Source organism: Delphinapterus leucas, chromosome 5 (genome assembly GCF_059928025.1).
Source record: "Delphinapterus leucas isolate spDelLeu-1000000601 "Yukka" chromosome 5, BTC_Dleu_Yukka2, whole genome shotgun sequence".
Taxonomy (NCBI): domain Eukaryota; kingdom Metazoa; phylum Chordata; class Mammalia; order Artiodactyla; family Monodontidae; genus Delphinapterus; species Delphinapterus leucas.
In genome coordinates, this window is record NC_143133.1 from 4783067 (window position 1) to 4798095 (window position 15029).

The 15029-nt window shown below is 36.5% G+C and overlaps 1 protein-coding gene across 10 annotated transcripts in view; it reads right to left on the reverse strand.

Moving 5' to 3' along the window:
• Window positions 1-3065: 3065 nt before the first annotated feature.
• Window positions 3066-15029, reverse strand: part of NAA15 (N-alpha-acetyltransferase 15, NatA auxiliary subunit) — a 76246-nt gene continuing 64282 nt past the window's right edge. For 7 of the 10 annotated variants that reach the window (XM_089911484.1, XM_089911486.1, XM_089911481.1 and 4 more), the window contains 4 exons: window positions 13347-13445; window positions 8076-8222; window positions 6868-6965; window positions 3066-5502 (listed from right to left, as the gene is read on the reverse strand). In XM_089911484.1, the coding sequence (XP_089767610.1) occupies window positions 5302-5502; window positions 6868-6965; window positions 8076-8222; window positions 13347-13445 (545 nt within the window). In that variant the 3' untranslated portion in view covers window positions 3066-5301. The other 3 variants (XM_089911482.1, XM_089911489.1, XM_089911490.1) reach the window with 2 other exon arrangements.

Below are 15029 nucleotides of genomic sequence, written 5' to 3' on the forward strand. Positions count from 1 at the left end.
CCTAAGTAGAGAAGATCAACTGTGGACCACAGCTTTGGTTGTGATGCACACTGGCTATATATAGGTCAAGTGTCTAGAAAGAACCAGTGCAGATCCCCACCTAGTGTCTCCGTACTTGTAACGATTAAAAGGCAAGATGCTAGGCTGCAGAAAATAAAGCCTTACAGGTAAGTGGTTTGTGTGTTACCAGTCCCCTTATACTGTCTGAAAGATGAAAGAAAAACGACTGAGTGGCCATCTTCGCAGTAACTTAATTCCACTGGACATGACTGTTACCTGGGTGGCTGGTTGCTAAAGACATGAAGGATGAGTAGATTCACTGACCACTCAGGCCACAATGAACAGGCAGCTGCGAAAGCAGAGGATGGCGCTCCGGTCACCTGCTTCCTACAAGGCCAGTCACAACTGTTCCTCTGACAAACTATAGGAAAAAACCAAAAATTAGATGCGAGACATTCATTCAACATAAATAACGGATTTGTGGTATTCTGAGGAAATTCCTGAAGACCAACAGAGAGGGACAAGGGGAAGATAAATGGGAATACTCTAAACCAATAGATAAAAAATCTATGAGCCTTTGCAGGTGACCTGAAAGTTAATAGTACTTTATTGCTATTTTCTACAATCTATAGGGCAATATTAATGTCCACAGCAAATTTAACAAGGATTTGAATATCTACCATGTACATGTCCTAATCACCGTACCTTTATACTAAAGTTGCCCAGTGTAAATCCTTAAGATTTCATACATCACATTAGAAATGGATTTTCATGAGTCTGAACCAAAGCATTAATCATTTAACTTCACACTGCAATTAGATTGCTCTAAAATTAAAGCATCCTAGCAGGTCAATGAACAATGCTATGAGATATGGAATGTATCAGCCAACAGTAAGACTACTCGAAGTCAAATAGTTCGACAGATAAGTGGTTAGCTTAGTTATTCACTATTAATTAAGAAACACCAGAGTTTTAGAACACTTTAGAAAACCCAGTATCTAGACCAGTGGTGGTAAGGCATCAGGCACTAGACAATGGATTTGATAAACTTGCGGATCAAAGCAAACAAGTGGCAGGTTTATCAAAGCTCAGTACTAGGAAGCTATGGTAGGTTGGAAAGATAGCCATAGAATGGTATGGAGACAGGCTTCTTGGTTGTTAGACAATGCACAGGCAACTAAATATAGAAGGCAAATTTAATTATTAGCTGAAAGCAAGCCATGGGATCCAGAATATATTCCAAAAATCTCTTCCCTCCTATGCTGTTTCTAAAAATTTATACTTATTGAGGCCCAGTTGAAGATTTAGCGACAGCAGAAGTCTTTATATCACAGATAGGAAATTTCCCATCATGTTTTCATCACCATCAATTTTTTTTTCAGTTAGGAAAAACTGTACCACTTGTATGAAATAATACAGACCCTCAAAATAGACACCAAAAAATGTATATAAAAAATGTAAGAACTAAATTACAGTCTTGTTAGATTGCCAAGTGTCAACTTTACTTTTGCTACAGGAAGGCTTGAAACAAAATCTGTATTCTGCTTTTGGCGCACAGAACCCTACAAGGAGCACTGAGGATTAAAATTCCAAGTTTATCTAGAGTTGACAGTTCGGTGAATTCTAATTTAAATAGTACCAATTTTTCTTTCTTCTGGCTATAATCCCAGGATGGCATCGCTTCAGAGGCCAACTGGATAAACCAAGAGGCTGGAACCCTTAGACCCTCCCTCCTACAACACACAGCCTCCCTTCCCTTCTGCCCATTTTTACGTCACCCTAAGAGGGGCGTGTCCTGATGGAGGCAGCAGCGCCAAACAGGCCGCGTGGGTAACCTAGAGTACGCAACAGGTAATCCTCTGGTTATCGGAGTGACAGCACTCTTCTGCAGAGCGTCCTGCACGCTACCAACATCCGCCTCGCAGGATGCACACCGAAAGCCGCAAGCGCAGCTCGACAGAGAGTAATAACCTTTTCCAAAAATGCTTTACTGCTACAAGTTGTGAGGTTTCCAACCATCAAAATTGGAATAAAACTTAAGGTTTCAGCCCCCCACGGGGCAGCAGAGCCACTTCATGGGACTGTTTTTAATGTAGGTTTGGCAGTGGACCCAGCAAAGTTCAGATGACAGCAGAATGGTACCAGGAAACCTTGCCTGTAACCGCAAGAGGTGGAGCACGAGCTAGAAGAGGAAGACCACCTTCCATCTGAAGGATCCGTCTTCCTTTGAATCCTCTTAGTTAAGAGTAACGTCAAAATTTAAGGCTGGTAGTTACTAAGACAAGTATAGACGTATCTGGTAAGAAAATCCAACACTTCACTTTTAAACTTTTTCCAAACAGATGCTACACGTGGCAACTGAAATATTCCTAGAAATGGTGTAGAAGACAGACTTCCCTGAATTTATCACAACCTACCTGAATCCAGACCACACTTTTCTGGCCTCTTCTTACAATCACAGCTTTCGTTTCACACCCCTAACAGCAATATACCACGGAGTACAAACAACACTGTGAAAAACAAGGGCTTGATGAAACCCACAGAAAAGCTATTCACTAATATCGGGACTACTTTTAGTCATGCTATTAGATCACTTTATTCTTGTGCATAATAAATAGATACAGAAAAATGTTGAAAATGTTATGACTCAACTATCTAATTAAAGCTGAGAAAAACTAACCTAGTCAGATTTTAGTTTTTAAATGAGAAATGACAAGAGTAGTAAATATAAAGAAAAACAAAAAGAACTTTACTTCTCCTATGTTAATACAGGTCAAGGGACCCTTTCTTCTCAAAAGGGTTGATAACACCAGTTCTTAGCAATAGACATAAGGCACTTGTTTAGATTACAACATCACTGCATTTTCTTCCCACTTTTTTTTTTTTCTAACCCTGTTTTCCCCACAGTATCATTTGGAATAGAGTGAATGAGGCAAATGTGAGATGATCCAGTTGATACTACCCAGAGCAAGATAGTACAGTACAATGTTTTAGGGGTGATGCCTGGACATAAAATGAACCCTTGTCAATGTCCTCTGACACCAGACAATGTATCCACTATCAAGTAAACCTGAAAGAAAATAAAATATTTATTTAATAGTTCCAGTAAAATTGGGTTGGAATACAATATACAGGTTAGGAATTTAGCTCCTCGTGGGTGGCATCTGCATCAAGAGTTCTTAGTACTTAATGAATATTCATTCTAAGACAATCTACATCATTTGAACATTGTCAGGACAAATATATGAATTTCATTTCCATATACAGTAGCGTTTAAACATAAGTCACACATACATCCCCTATCACATGGCTGGTGCCTCCTCCCAAGACCTCGCTGGTGGTAGAGGGAACACCAGTGTTCTCCCTCCACCACCACCAAGAACTTCAGTTGCCACTCACAGGAGAAGCTGGAAAAGGTTTTGTTTTGTTTTGCCATCTGTTAAGATGTTCCTGAGACAGGGCCAGTTAATAAAACATAACAAAGCACTGGAGTTCAGTCTGTACTTGTCTTTACATCACTAAATCGTTAGACCGGGATGTGGAATGCAGGTCATGTACTATGAAACGTTGAGTTTAGCACACCTGTTCAATCAGTAAAAGGATCAGGTCTCCTGAAAATTCCCTTTAGAATATACTTTCTATAAACTAAAAAGTACCACAAAAGGTCAGTTATATATACAATCGATTCATTTTACTTAATCTCCTTATTTGCTGAGATCCTGCAGATGCAACGAGTGTGTTAAGCCTCTGGCCGTAGTTCTCAGTGTGTAGGGTTTAACATTTTAAGGCTCATTTTCTCAATCAAAATAGCAGTTCTCAGTCTTCCTTTCAAATTACTCTTTACATTCATAGTACCTGCTGCCATCCTGGCCCTCAATGAAATCTTAATGCAGGAACACCACTACACTTGCATTATGTAATTTTCTGACACCAACACTAAGCCCGATCTCAAAAGCTCCCCTCTGCACTAGCCTTATAGCACATTACACTGCCTCAGGCGTGCACCTCTGTTTCCACCTGTGTATTTTCACAGAAGCCCAACACATATTAGTTGAAATATTCACACAACTGTTTTTCAAAACAATTTATTGCATCATATTTGGTACCTTATGTTTGACAACAAAAAGGAAATTACATCTGTAACTGCAGGAAAAAGAAGCTGGTCTGTTATTGAAAAAAAAAAATCTTGGGCCCTTTAAAAATTACAAAGTCTTGGGCTTGCCTGAAACAACTGAGCAAGAAATATATTCTTAGAAATGTAGGGCTTCAAGTATTACAAACCTGTGACACTGTGGAAAAATTCCAGAGGTATCTAAACTGCAGCACTTTTTTTTCTGCATATCGTGAACAAGGCCTGCTGAGGTTTTTAACTGTTAGTCTCTTGATCGGTCATAGAATGGTAGTCAGGAGTTCTGCTCTTTAACTCCGAGCCATGGTAGATTTTCTTTTTTCACTCTTGGGTGAAAAAGTTCATGCTTGCTAATTAGTTGGTGCCACATCACAGTGCATTTGGTTCTTGCATTACAGTTTTAACAAGTTTGGCCAAAACAATGCTGAAAGGTTTGCATTGTTATTTTAGTTCTTCAAGTTTTAGTTAGAATTGAGATTGTTCCAACTGGTTCCTTCAGTTAAAAACTGTGGTACAAGAACACCAAACTGATCATGTACAGTGAATTTTGGAAACACAACAAGTGTATTGAACACCCTCTAGGTTTCTTATAATTCTGCTTGGTAACTCTATGTCCCAGCTTCTACAACATCAAGCACCTGTTGCAGGCTTCTCTGTAAATGGCGATTCACACTGCATACTTCCTATGGTCAGAATCAACCTTGTAACAAAATCAGTCAGATGCTAAAGCCCCAACACCTCTTTGTGCTCAGTGAAAGAATCCAGTGCTACAACAGCATTTCTGCTGTCTGAGATATAGTAAAATCTCACAAGACAGATTTAAAGTAATATTTCTGCCACACACCTGCTTTGTTAGCTGTAACAGCCTCCAGATTTTATATAAATTAGTTTAAAAACATGGGTGGGTAGGTAGGAATAGGATAAGGTATCTTTTTTTAACCCCTCAATTTTAGCAGCTTTTAATTTTTTAAGAAACTGAACCTATATCCTGTAATATGTTAGATATTTTATATATACTTTTCAGCAGGATAAAAAACGTAAAACACTATTTGAAGGCAAGAACATTTACTCTTCTCATTGTGTGTAAGTTAGAGCAATGCAGCAGGTGCGTGACAAAAATATTATACACTAGATATGGTCCAAAGTCATTCCATTTGCTTGTTTAATGATGTTCAAATTTCATTGGCCAGTTCTTCAGTTTCTGCAGAACTATCTCCGTTAACTGTGATCTTCATATCCTCTTCATATCCAGGAGGCATGAAAGCCAAAGCGTAAGGGAAAAGCTTATGACAATTTGCTCTGTAAACTTCAGCAGCTTCTTTACAGTCTCCTAGGCTACCAGCACACAAGGCTTCTAATACCTCCATACATGTCTAAAGAAAGAAAAAAGGTCATGTTATAACTTGTCAAAAAAAAAAAGAGAGAGAGATTTTACTGTGAACTGATGAGACATTTCATTATCAAAAGATTTCCAAAATAAGAGGCGAACGTACATATTTAAGATACACAAAAGCATTTACTCCCGCTCTGCCTTCCATTAGGATTAGTTTCTTCAGAACTGCAGGGTTCTGCATCCAAAAGGACGGCTGTTTAAACAGGGCCAGGACTAAGGTGGGACAAGCAAGGTGAGTGGGGTGCTACATCTAAAGACACTCACTCTCAGCCAGCAACCGCTGGCAACCCTGCCTCAGCCTGCCTGGCTCTGTGTATAAATGTTGCCATCTACATGCCATTATCAATTACTTTAAACTTTCCAGAGGCTTAGAGCCAGTTGGCAAAATCAAACATTGCTTTTCAACCCTGTATTCAAATTAAAGAGAACCGTAAGGTACGTCCAATGACGCAGCAGGGAAGAGAGTCTCAGAAACACAAAGGGTTATGCATGCAAGAAAAATTTGTTCATGAAAACTGGTAATTCTTTCAACCAAACCCTTACGTAGGTCTGCTTATATTTTTAAATGATTCATGCTGACTTGCATTTCTCATGTTTTCTTCCTTTACCTTTTCACCTGGAAAATACTACAGTTTCTGGATATATATAGTACCCCACAAACTCTGACAGCCTAGAAAGGTTCTAATCTAAATGACACGTTAATTAGCATGCGAGAAGTAAAAACTTTCTTTCTTAAACATATTTACTTCATTTGCTATTAAAGGAATATATTAAACTGTCTTTCAGCAAGTGCTTTTTTATCTGGCCAATTATCACAAAGTAGCTGTTCTTTGTTTTCAGCCCAAAGTAGAATCTGTATTTTGCAACACACCCATATTATCTTTTACTCTACTCAATTACATGTATACTGCAAGCTGTAAAATGAGCATTTTAATTTAATTCCTGGTAAATACATCTCAAATACATCAGAATCGTCACTAAAACCACTGCTTGCTCAGAAATGTATAGATACGAACCGAGATCCAAAATTAATTAACTAAATTAGTGTGTAAAACTTTACCAAAACAAATTTCTTAAAAATATTATTCAAAATGATTATTCTTATTATTCAACTAGATGTGAAACTAATTACTGTATGCCAAGTAGCCTGCTGTATGTGTGTGCACACATATACAATCTTAAATAAATTTAAAAGAAGCTCAGTTTCTGAGATGGATTCATAATAGTTTGGAGAACAGTATGCATAAATAACAAAAAACTATTTGGTGAAAATTATTCTCTTGGTGAAAGGAGAAACAAAAAGTAGTCCGGTACTCTTACAGAGAGATTATGAAAAAGTCTTTACCTGGAGGTTTCTGTTAGTGAGGGATTCATCAAGTGTTGTTGCCAACTCTATAGCTCGCTTCTGACTAGATGGATCTAAATAATATACCATTTTGGCAGCTAAATGAGAAGGAAAAAGGAAACTTGTTTTATTTCAAGATAAAACCAGCATTTTATCTTCTATCCATTCTACTATAAAATGCAATGTAGAGGTCCTGGAGTTAAGATTCTGCACTTCCACTGCAGGGGGCGCGGGTTCAATCCCTGGTTGGGGAACTAAGATCCCACATGCCGTGCAGTGTGGCCAAAAAAAAAAAAGCAAGGTACATGTGCACACAGAGTGTGGCACTTTATTAGAAAAATGGGAATAACCATTTGAAATATTGTTATTAAAAAAAATTCCTGAGACAGTAGACCAGAAACAGTCTAAGTGCCCAAACTAGGAGAATGATTGAGGTAAGAGAGACTATGAAGAAATACAAATATTCTAATAATAGTTGTCTTTGTGTGGTGGGACCATGGATAGTTTTCTTCTTTCTAAAATGAGCATAATTTGGGGTTGAGGAGAATACTTCAGTGTGTGTGTGCGTGTGCATGTGTGTGTTTGAGGGGTAGGGGTGTGGGAGATACCCAACCTTGATGGCACGAGCCAAAAAAACTGAATTCAGAATTCCACAAAGGCATATACAAAGCTGCTGGGCTTCTTAGCCAGGTATTTAAAAGCACACCACTAAAGCACTACCCATCAGTCCCATCAAGTCCAGACTTTGGCTCATTAGCACAGACCCTTGCCAAACGGCCCTTGCCCGTGAGATGGTTTCAGGAGTGTAGCACTGTCAAGTCTGATATCTTATAAAGCATCAGAAATGAAAGGCGATGGGTTGTATCCAAGTGAATTTTAAGAGCATGTTGATGACAGAAAGAAAATAAACAGGAAGACCCTCCCTCGCTGTATGGAGCAGATGGCTAAATTCAGTTTACACTTGCTTCTTTGTGATGCTGATGCAGAACCAGGAGAAACTACTGGCCTTGATTCATAGTAAAAATTTTATCTAAGAAATTTAAAAATTTATGAGGCATATTTAAGCTGCCTGTTTTCATGGGAGTAAAATGTGACATGTACGCATTTGCCTCTTCCCTGCAAAAAATGTGTAACCTTGTCATTGATCCATCATAATAAAAACTGAAGTTGTTTTAGAGTCTAAGATAAGGACAAAATAAAGCGATTACCTGATAATCTGTGTGGCAATGAATCAGAATTCCTTTTCAGAAAAGTTTCGTTAAAATTCTTTGGATTCGTTGCTCCAAAAAGACGATTCATTTCTTGTTTTAATACTGTTCTAACTGTATCAGGTAAATCTTTACTTTCACACACTGCTGAACAAATTTAAAACAAACTCTATTAGCAGATACTGATAAAGTTTGTAGGAATTAAAAAATTATCTACCTGATGAGGCCAATGAAACAAAACAATTATATACAAAGACTAGATAAACCTACTCATAAGTCAACATTTAAAGAGCTAAATCTATATAAATTTAAAGAATGTGTATCAGCAGAATAGCCTAACGATTTTCTAAAGGCTACCAAAGACATTTCATTGACAGATGATTCGTTTCCAGAAAAGAATTCTGTATTGAAAACAATATAGATGCTGAAAGACGGAGTACCACAGCCTTCTAAGCCCCTAGCAGCTGCCCCCCTCAACTTTAAAGGGAGTTTATAAAATAGGGGCTTGATGGCACCTACCTGGCAAGTGGTGTCACAGCAAATATGCAGTGCAGAAGACAACAGAATTTTCCTCACCCTCTCCATCTTCTTCTGTACCCAAGTAAGCCATTACAAATTTACCAATTAAAAGAAGTGGTCATTGACCTTTATTTTCAGTGATTACGTGAATTGAGCTATCACTATAATAAATTCCAAAGGACCACCAAAGTATTTTCCTGTAATGAATACACCGTATTCATCATATTCTCAGGCTTCGGCATTCAGAGATGGAAAAACTGGCCCCCAACCTCCCTGGGTTGAATCCTAGTTTAGTTTTGTTTCATTATTATTTTGGTATAGAGAGACAGTCTGGAGCTTTGAGCCAGACAGACCTGGGTATGAATCTAGGCTTGGACAAATCATAACCTCTCTGAACCTCTTTCTTGATCTGTGAAACTGAGGTGATATCTAACCCAGAAGGATCACAGTAAGGAAAAGCTACGAACAAAATAGCTAATGATGTAATAGGTATTCCATTCCAAGGTACTATTTTTGTCACGGATTGAAGAAAAGATAAATAGATTTTCCCTTACGATTAGGAACTACTGTTGGTGGCTTTCAAACTCTGACTACAACTAAGTATCTGTACTCTGATGAACATGTATCCTATGTACATACCTCATTATGGGAAATGAAAGTTCCACAGAACACTGACCCTTAATTTGTGCAACACATGCTTGGATCTTCCACTCTATTTCTATTTTAGGTTTTCAAATGCTGAAAATGACCCACTAAACTTCTTTCATGGTCTCACTAATGGATCATTACCCTAAGTTTAAAGAACACTGAACTCTTGAATAGCAAAATCCAAGTGAAATATTCTACACATAATTAGTAACTGAATAATTGATTGATATATGCCCTTTGTTGGCTGAACAGCACTTCTTCTATCATTGTACAGAACTGCGTAGTTCAAGTAAATGAGCTACTAATTAAATAATTTAGCTTAACCTCCATTATGGCTGTATTTGCAACTTGGATTTGGCAATTTATCAATATCCGTCTTTCGGAGAGGAACTGGCACAGGAGTACAGAGAGAACCAGCAGAAAAGTTGTTAAAATAGGTTATAGCCAATTACAATGAACATTATGTCAACAAACGGGGGTCATCTATAAAATATGTTATTTCCATGGGCCTTATTGGTTTGCTTGAAATGCTTTCAGGATGCTTCATATGCAGATAGGAAAGTAATTGTATAGTTTACATTATAGTTGGAAACTACACTTTTCATGTTTTTCATTACTTTCATTAACTTGTTTTCTTCAGATTAAACATCTCCCCAGAAAAATCAAAACTGCTTTAAAAAACAAAAAAACAACTCATACAATTTAAAAAAATACATAGATATGTATCTCTTGGGATGTATCAAAGAAGAAATATTTAATAACTCCCAACATCGACTAATAGCTGTTTCCTTTTTGGAGGGTATTAATAGTTTGTATTAATAAAGCAATTCTTTGTTTAACAGACAAAAGGAATGTTTCCAAAAACATTTCCTTACTAGTTCACAAATTGTTTCTGGCCAACTCAATTTTCTCCCCTAAATCATGTAGATTGGAACTGTAATTTCCAGAAAGATATTAATTACAATCAATCAACCAACCAACCAATCAATTCTACTGTAGCAAAAAAAAATTTTTTAACATTATACACCAATGAGGTGAGGAATTTATTTATTTATTTATTTATTTATTTATTTAGCTAGCTGGCTGCGCTGGGTCTTAGTTGCGGCATGCGGAATCTTTTTGTTGCCGCGTGTGGGATCTTTTAGTCGCAGCATGCAGGATCTAGTTCCCTGACCAGGGACCAAACCCGGGTCCCCTGCACTGGGAGCTCAGTGTCTTAACCACTGGACCACCAGAGAAATCCCTGTAGTAAAATTTAGAATGTCCTATGGAATTCTATATAAGGAAGTTCCACCTGTACCTTTAAGAAAAGGGGTAGTCTCAAATTCCGAAGATTTATTAGATAAGCTTTTATGGCTGAAGACTAATGAAGGGCGGGGAGTCAATCTAAAAATCCTTCGAAATTGATAAAAACTAACCAAAAAATACTGAGGTCTCAAGAAAGGTAAAAAATCTCAGACTACCTAATTATCTTCCATGATACAATAATAAGTCCTGTGAATGAATCAAGAAAAAGTAATAACTGCGGGTAGGGGAATAAAACCTTTTCTAAAAGCCTTATGATTTGAGTCCTCAGATATCCTAAAATTAAAATCATGTTTGGTTCATGCTATTAGCTTATTAGCAGATTAAATAAACCTAGTAATCACCAATAGTTAAAAGTCACACTGAGGAAGGGGCTGATTCTTAGCAAAAGGAGTTTCCCTGGGTTCCCAGGCTAGCCAGCATTTTTTGCTAATTGCGTAGAGTATGTTCATATTTTGTGTGAGATAATGACTACTCACTACTAGGTTATAGCACAAGTGATTTACTACTCAAAATGACAAAATAAATAAATGAGAGCATTAATTAAGCAAGGTGGTTTTTTTTTGGGTGGAGGGAATACATAAGTATGGAAGAAAAATAATCTGCAGGGAAAAGGAAGAAATGAGTTTGTACAAATGAGAGGGGAAAATGACTTAAGATTCACGGTAGATCAAAGTGATCAAATAATACTAATTTTAAAAGCATTTAAGGGAATTTAAACATATAAGGCAATATTAAAACAACCGAATACCTAAGCTCCTATCTTTTACTTAGAACTGACCAGAAATATAATTAAAATTGCTTTAAATTCTACAACTTAAAAAAAAAAAGTGAAAAACTTCAAAGTGGTAATATCCTCCTCCTAATTAACAACGGGGGAGGGAATACCTTATATAGTAAGTGACTACGTGTAGCAGTTATTATTTACGCTGGTAGTACAACAACATTCTGGAGATTTGGAAGGTGCCCGTAACCATGCTAAAATGAACATTCACTTAGAGAAGTCTCTACAACTGATAAAACAAGTGTGGAGGCACTGTTTTTACCTCCATACTCTCTGGAAAGGTGTTACTTGTGAGGATTTCTTTGTAAAGAAGTTACTACAATATAACTTAACATGACAAACGTGTTCCTGAAAAGTTACTTCAAAATCAAATCTTTTTCTCAAGAACCAAATATATTAGTTAAAGGAACCCTGTGGGTTATAGTAACGAAGATGCCTAAATCTAGTGAAAATAAGGATGACTTTGTAAATCTCTTCCTGACAGTGATGTCGGCTGAACGCCTGGAGCAATGGGCACAGCTAACATCAACTCCGCTCAGTCATTCTAACTTTGAATGCCAGGACCATTCTGCCTTCGTTCCTCTGAAGTCCGTAAGCATTTTAATTTTCTGAAACAACTGTTGCAAGAAAATGGTCATTATGTTCATCAATCCACACACTCATTACAAGCAAATACATCTAAATATGCCACTTTCAATTTGTATTTCAAAGGAAAGTCTCTAACTCCATAAAATTTATATGTATTATTTTATTACCTTTCAGGAAAGAATTGACTATATAAAAACAAAGTATGTATATATTGAAAATAGTTTAAACGCACTCCATTTTAACTGAGAATGAATTAAGACTTGTTTCTAGCCTTAAGTTATTTTTAATACAAAAAAAAGAGACTAAAAAGAAACTCCCTTATTTTCTCTAAATACAGCAATTATTCCTTCTATTTTCTATAATGTGGTTACATTATTTATTACATCAGAATTTTTAAAAATTGAGGAAAATTTTTCTATGATTCAGTTTCTGTAACAGGAATCATTTTTTTGACAAGCATAAATATGATTTAAATAAGGCTTTACTTTTTCTTAGAAGTCAAAACAATGTTCTTAATTGGGACAATTTAGCATTTTTCAAAAGAATGACTGGGATGCTTGGTTTAATCTCATTATTTTAATATGATTTATGGGTTCACATGGGGCTAAGTATTCAGTAATGAGATAGCTAATTTAATAGTATTTCCAAATTCTGCAGACTGTTATATTAAAGATTCAATTTCTCCTTATCCAGTCACTTAAAAAGAAAAACAAAAACAACACTACTTGACTACAGGAGTACTTTATTCTAAACTTAAAGCTCTTGTAGTAGAAAGAACAATATGAAGACTTGGGCTCTCATCCCTGCTTCATTACTAATTATTGATGTTATCTTGAATAAGTAATTTAGTCTTTTAGGGTCCCAGGTTTCTCAACTATAAAAGGAGATAATTAGCATAAAATTCCACCTTTCATCCTCTAAAATTCTGTAGCTTTACTTTGCATTAAAACTATAATGTACGGATCTTACTGTCTAAACATTTGAAAAGTGCAACAACTGTTTTAAAGTTCTTTTTAACCTGTATTTAGTGACAAAGATTTTATGACTCAAATAACTGTGCTAAAGACAGAGATAAATGAGATAACTGATCAATTTCAAAGAGCTACTTTAATTTTAGAACAATTTACTGAGTAGTTTTACATAATGAAAATATTCAAAAATTCAACTTATTAACTTTTTAGAAACAGAAATAAAGGTGATTCTCAAATATTTGGACTGAATGATTCTATGTCAAAATCAGGTAACATTTCTAGCCTGAAAATAAAGACCTTTACCACAAAGAAAAGAGCACTTTTTTTCCCCCTCAGCTAATTTAATACACAGCAGCCTTAAAATGATTGAGTTTACGATAAACTTGTACAAATCACTTACACAGTCACTATCAACTACTGGAGTCAAATACTTAAGTAATGGAAAACAAAACATACCAGTGCTAAAGAGTCGGATCATGCATTCATGAAGCCAGGGATGACTAGAATCAATAGCAAATGCCCTCTTTACTGATTGCAGCATCAAAAGAAACTTTTCTATAAAAAGAAAAAGATATATTTTGATCATTTGATAAAAAGAGATGTCCTCCTTTGGAGGACTAATTTCTTACAAATAGAAAAACTCATTTAGAGTCAATCACATCTGAACTGAAACATATGACTAAGGCAAATGATTTCCTCAGATTAGCAACATTAGCTAATATTTTCCACGCAACATTCTTTAAGAAAAAAAAGGTTTTATTAAGTATAAAAAATTTAGATAGCATTCAACATTACTTGAACTAATGCCATATAAACAAGAAAATTTTGAAGCCATTTCATTCCCTAACCTCTTTTTTGTAGTCAAATAAACTAATTTTTCCCATTACTTAGAAAACTTCATTGTTTACGCTTGAAACTAATATTGTTTATGCCTTTCTTGTGTTTTGTGACACATGAAACGGTTTCCCTTCTACCTGACTGTTCTTCCCCTGTCAATCCCCGGCTTCTCCTCCCCCTCAAAAGGTATAGTATTCAACAAGGTTATGTCCTTAGTCATTTTCTAATCTTTCTCAGTGCTATCTCCTCCCACCCCATCCCCCATGTTCTCCAAGCTTCAGTAGTGTTTCCACCTGATGAATGGAAAATTGCACCCGATACTCACCACGCTTCCAAGTCTCATCCATAAACACCTCTTTGTTAAGACTTTCCTAGTTTGGTATCATTCTCCAAATATCAAAATTCAAACCCCTGAATTCTGACAATTCCTTTTCCCTTACCCCCTACACTCAGAAAGCTAAAAATACTGCTATGTCCTTTGTCATTGCCCATTTCACACTGTTGCAACGCTGGAGAGTGATTCAGAGGTTAGTACACAGCAAAGAAGCCAACTGAATGGAATTTAGATTGCCTTTCACCAATTAAAGCAGAACAGCTTTTGTATTTTATACTTTGGGGTTCCATGCAAGAATATTTGTTTAAAAGACAGTTGTCTTGGGCTTCCCTGGTGGCGCAGTGGTTGAGAGTCCGCCTGCCGATGCAGGAGACACGGGTTCGTGCCCCGGTCCGGGAAGATCCCACATGCCGCGGAGCGGCTAGGCCCGTGAGCCATGGCCGCTGAGCCTGGGCGTCCGGAGCCTGTGCTCCGCAACGGGAAAGGCCACAACAGTGAGAGGCCCGCGTACCGCAAAAAAAAAAAAAAAAAAAAAAAAAAAAGTTGTGTTAACTGTTAAAAGTTTTTAAATTACTTGACTATTTATTAATTTTCCAGATTATAACAAAATCATTGTGGAAAATAGAAAATATAAAAAAATATTTTAATCACTCAAATTCCATCAAGAGACAATCTCTTATCTTTTGATCTATTTTCTTCCCGGCTACTTTTCTATTTTACATACTCATATAAATATCTTAATAAAGATTAAAATCAAACTATAGCTAGTTCTGAATCTTATTTTGAAACAACGTTATATAGCAACCTTTTCCTGGCATTTGATAAACATGATTTTTTAAATTTATTTTATTTATTTTAAAATATTTATTTATTTTGGCTGCACTGGGTCTTAGTTACAGCACACCGGACCTTCCTTGCAGCATGCGGACTTCTTAGTTGTGGCATGCATGTGGGATCTAGTTCCCTGA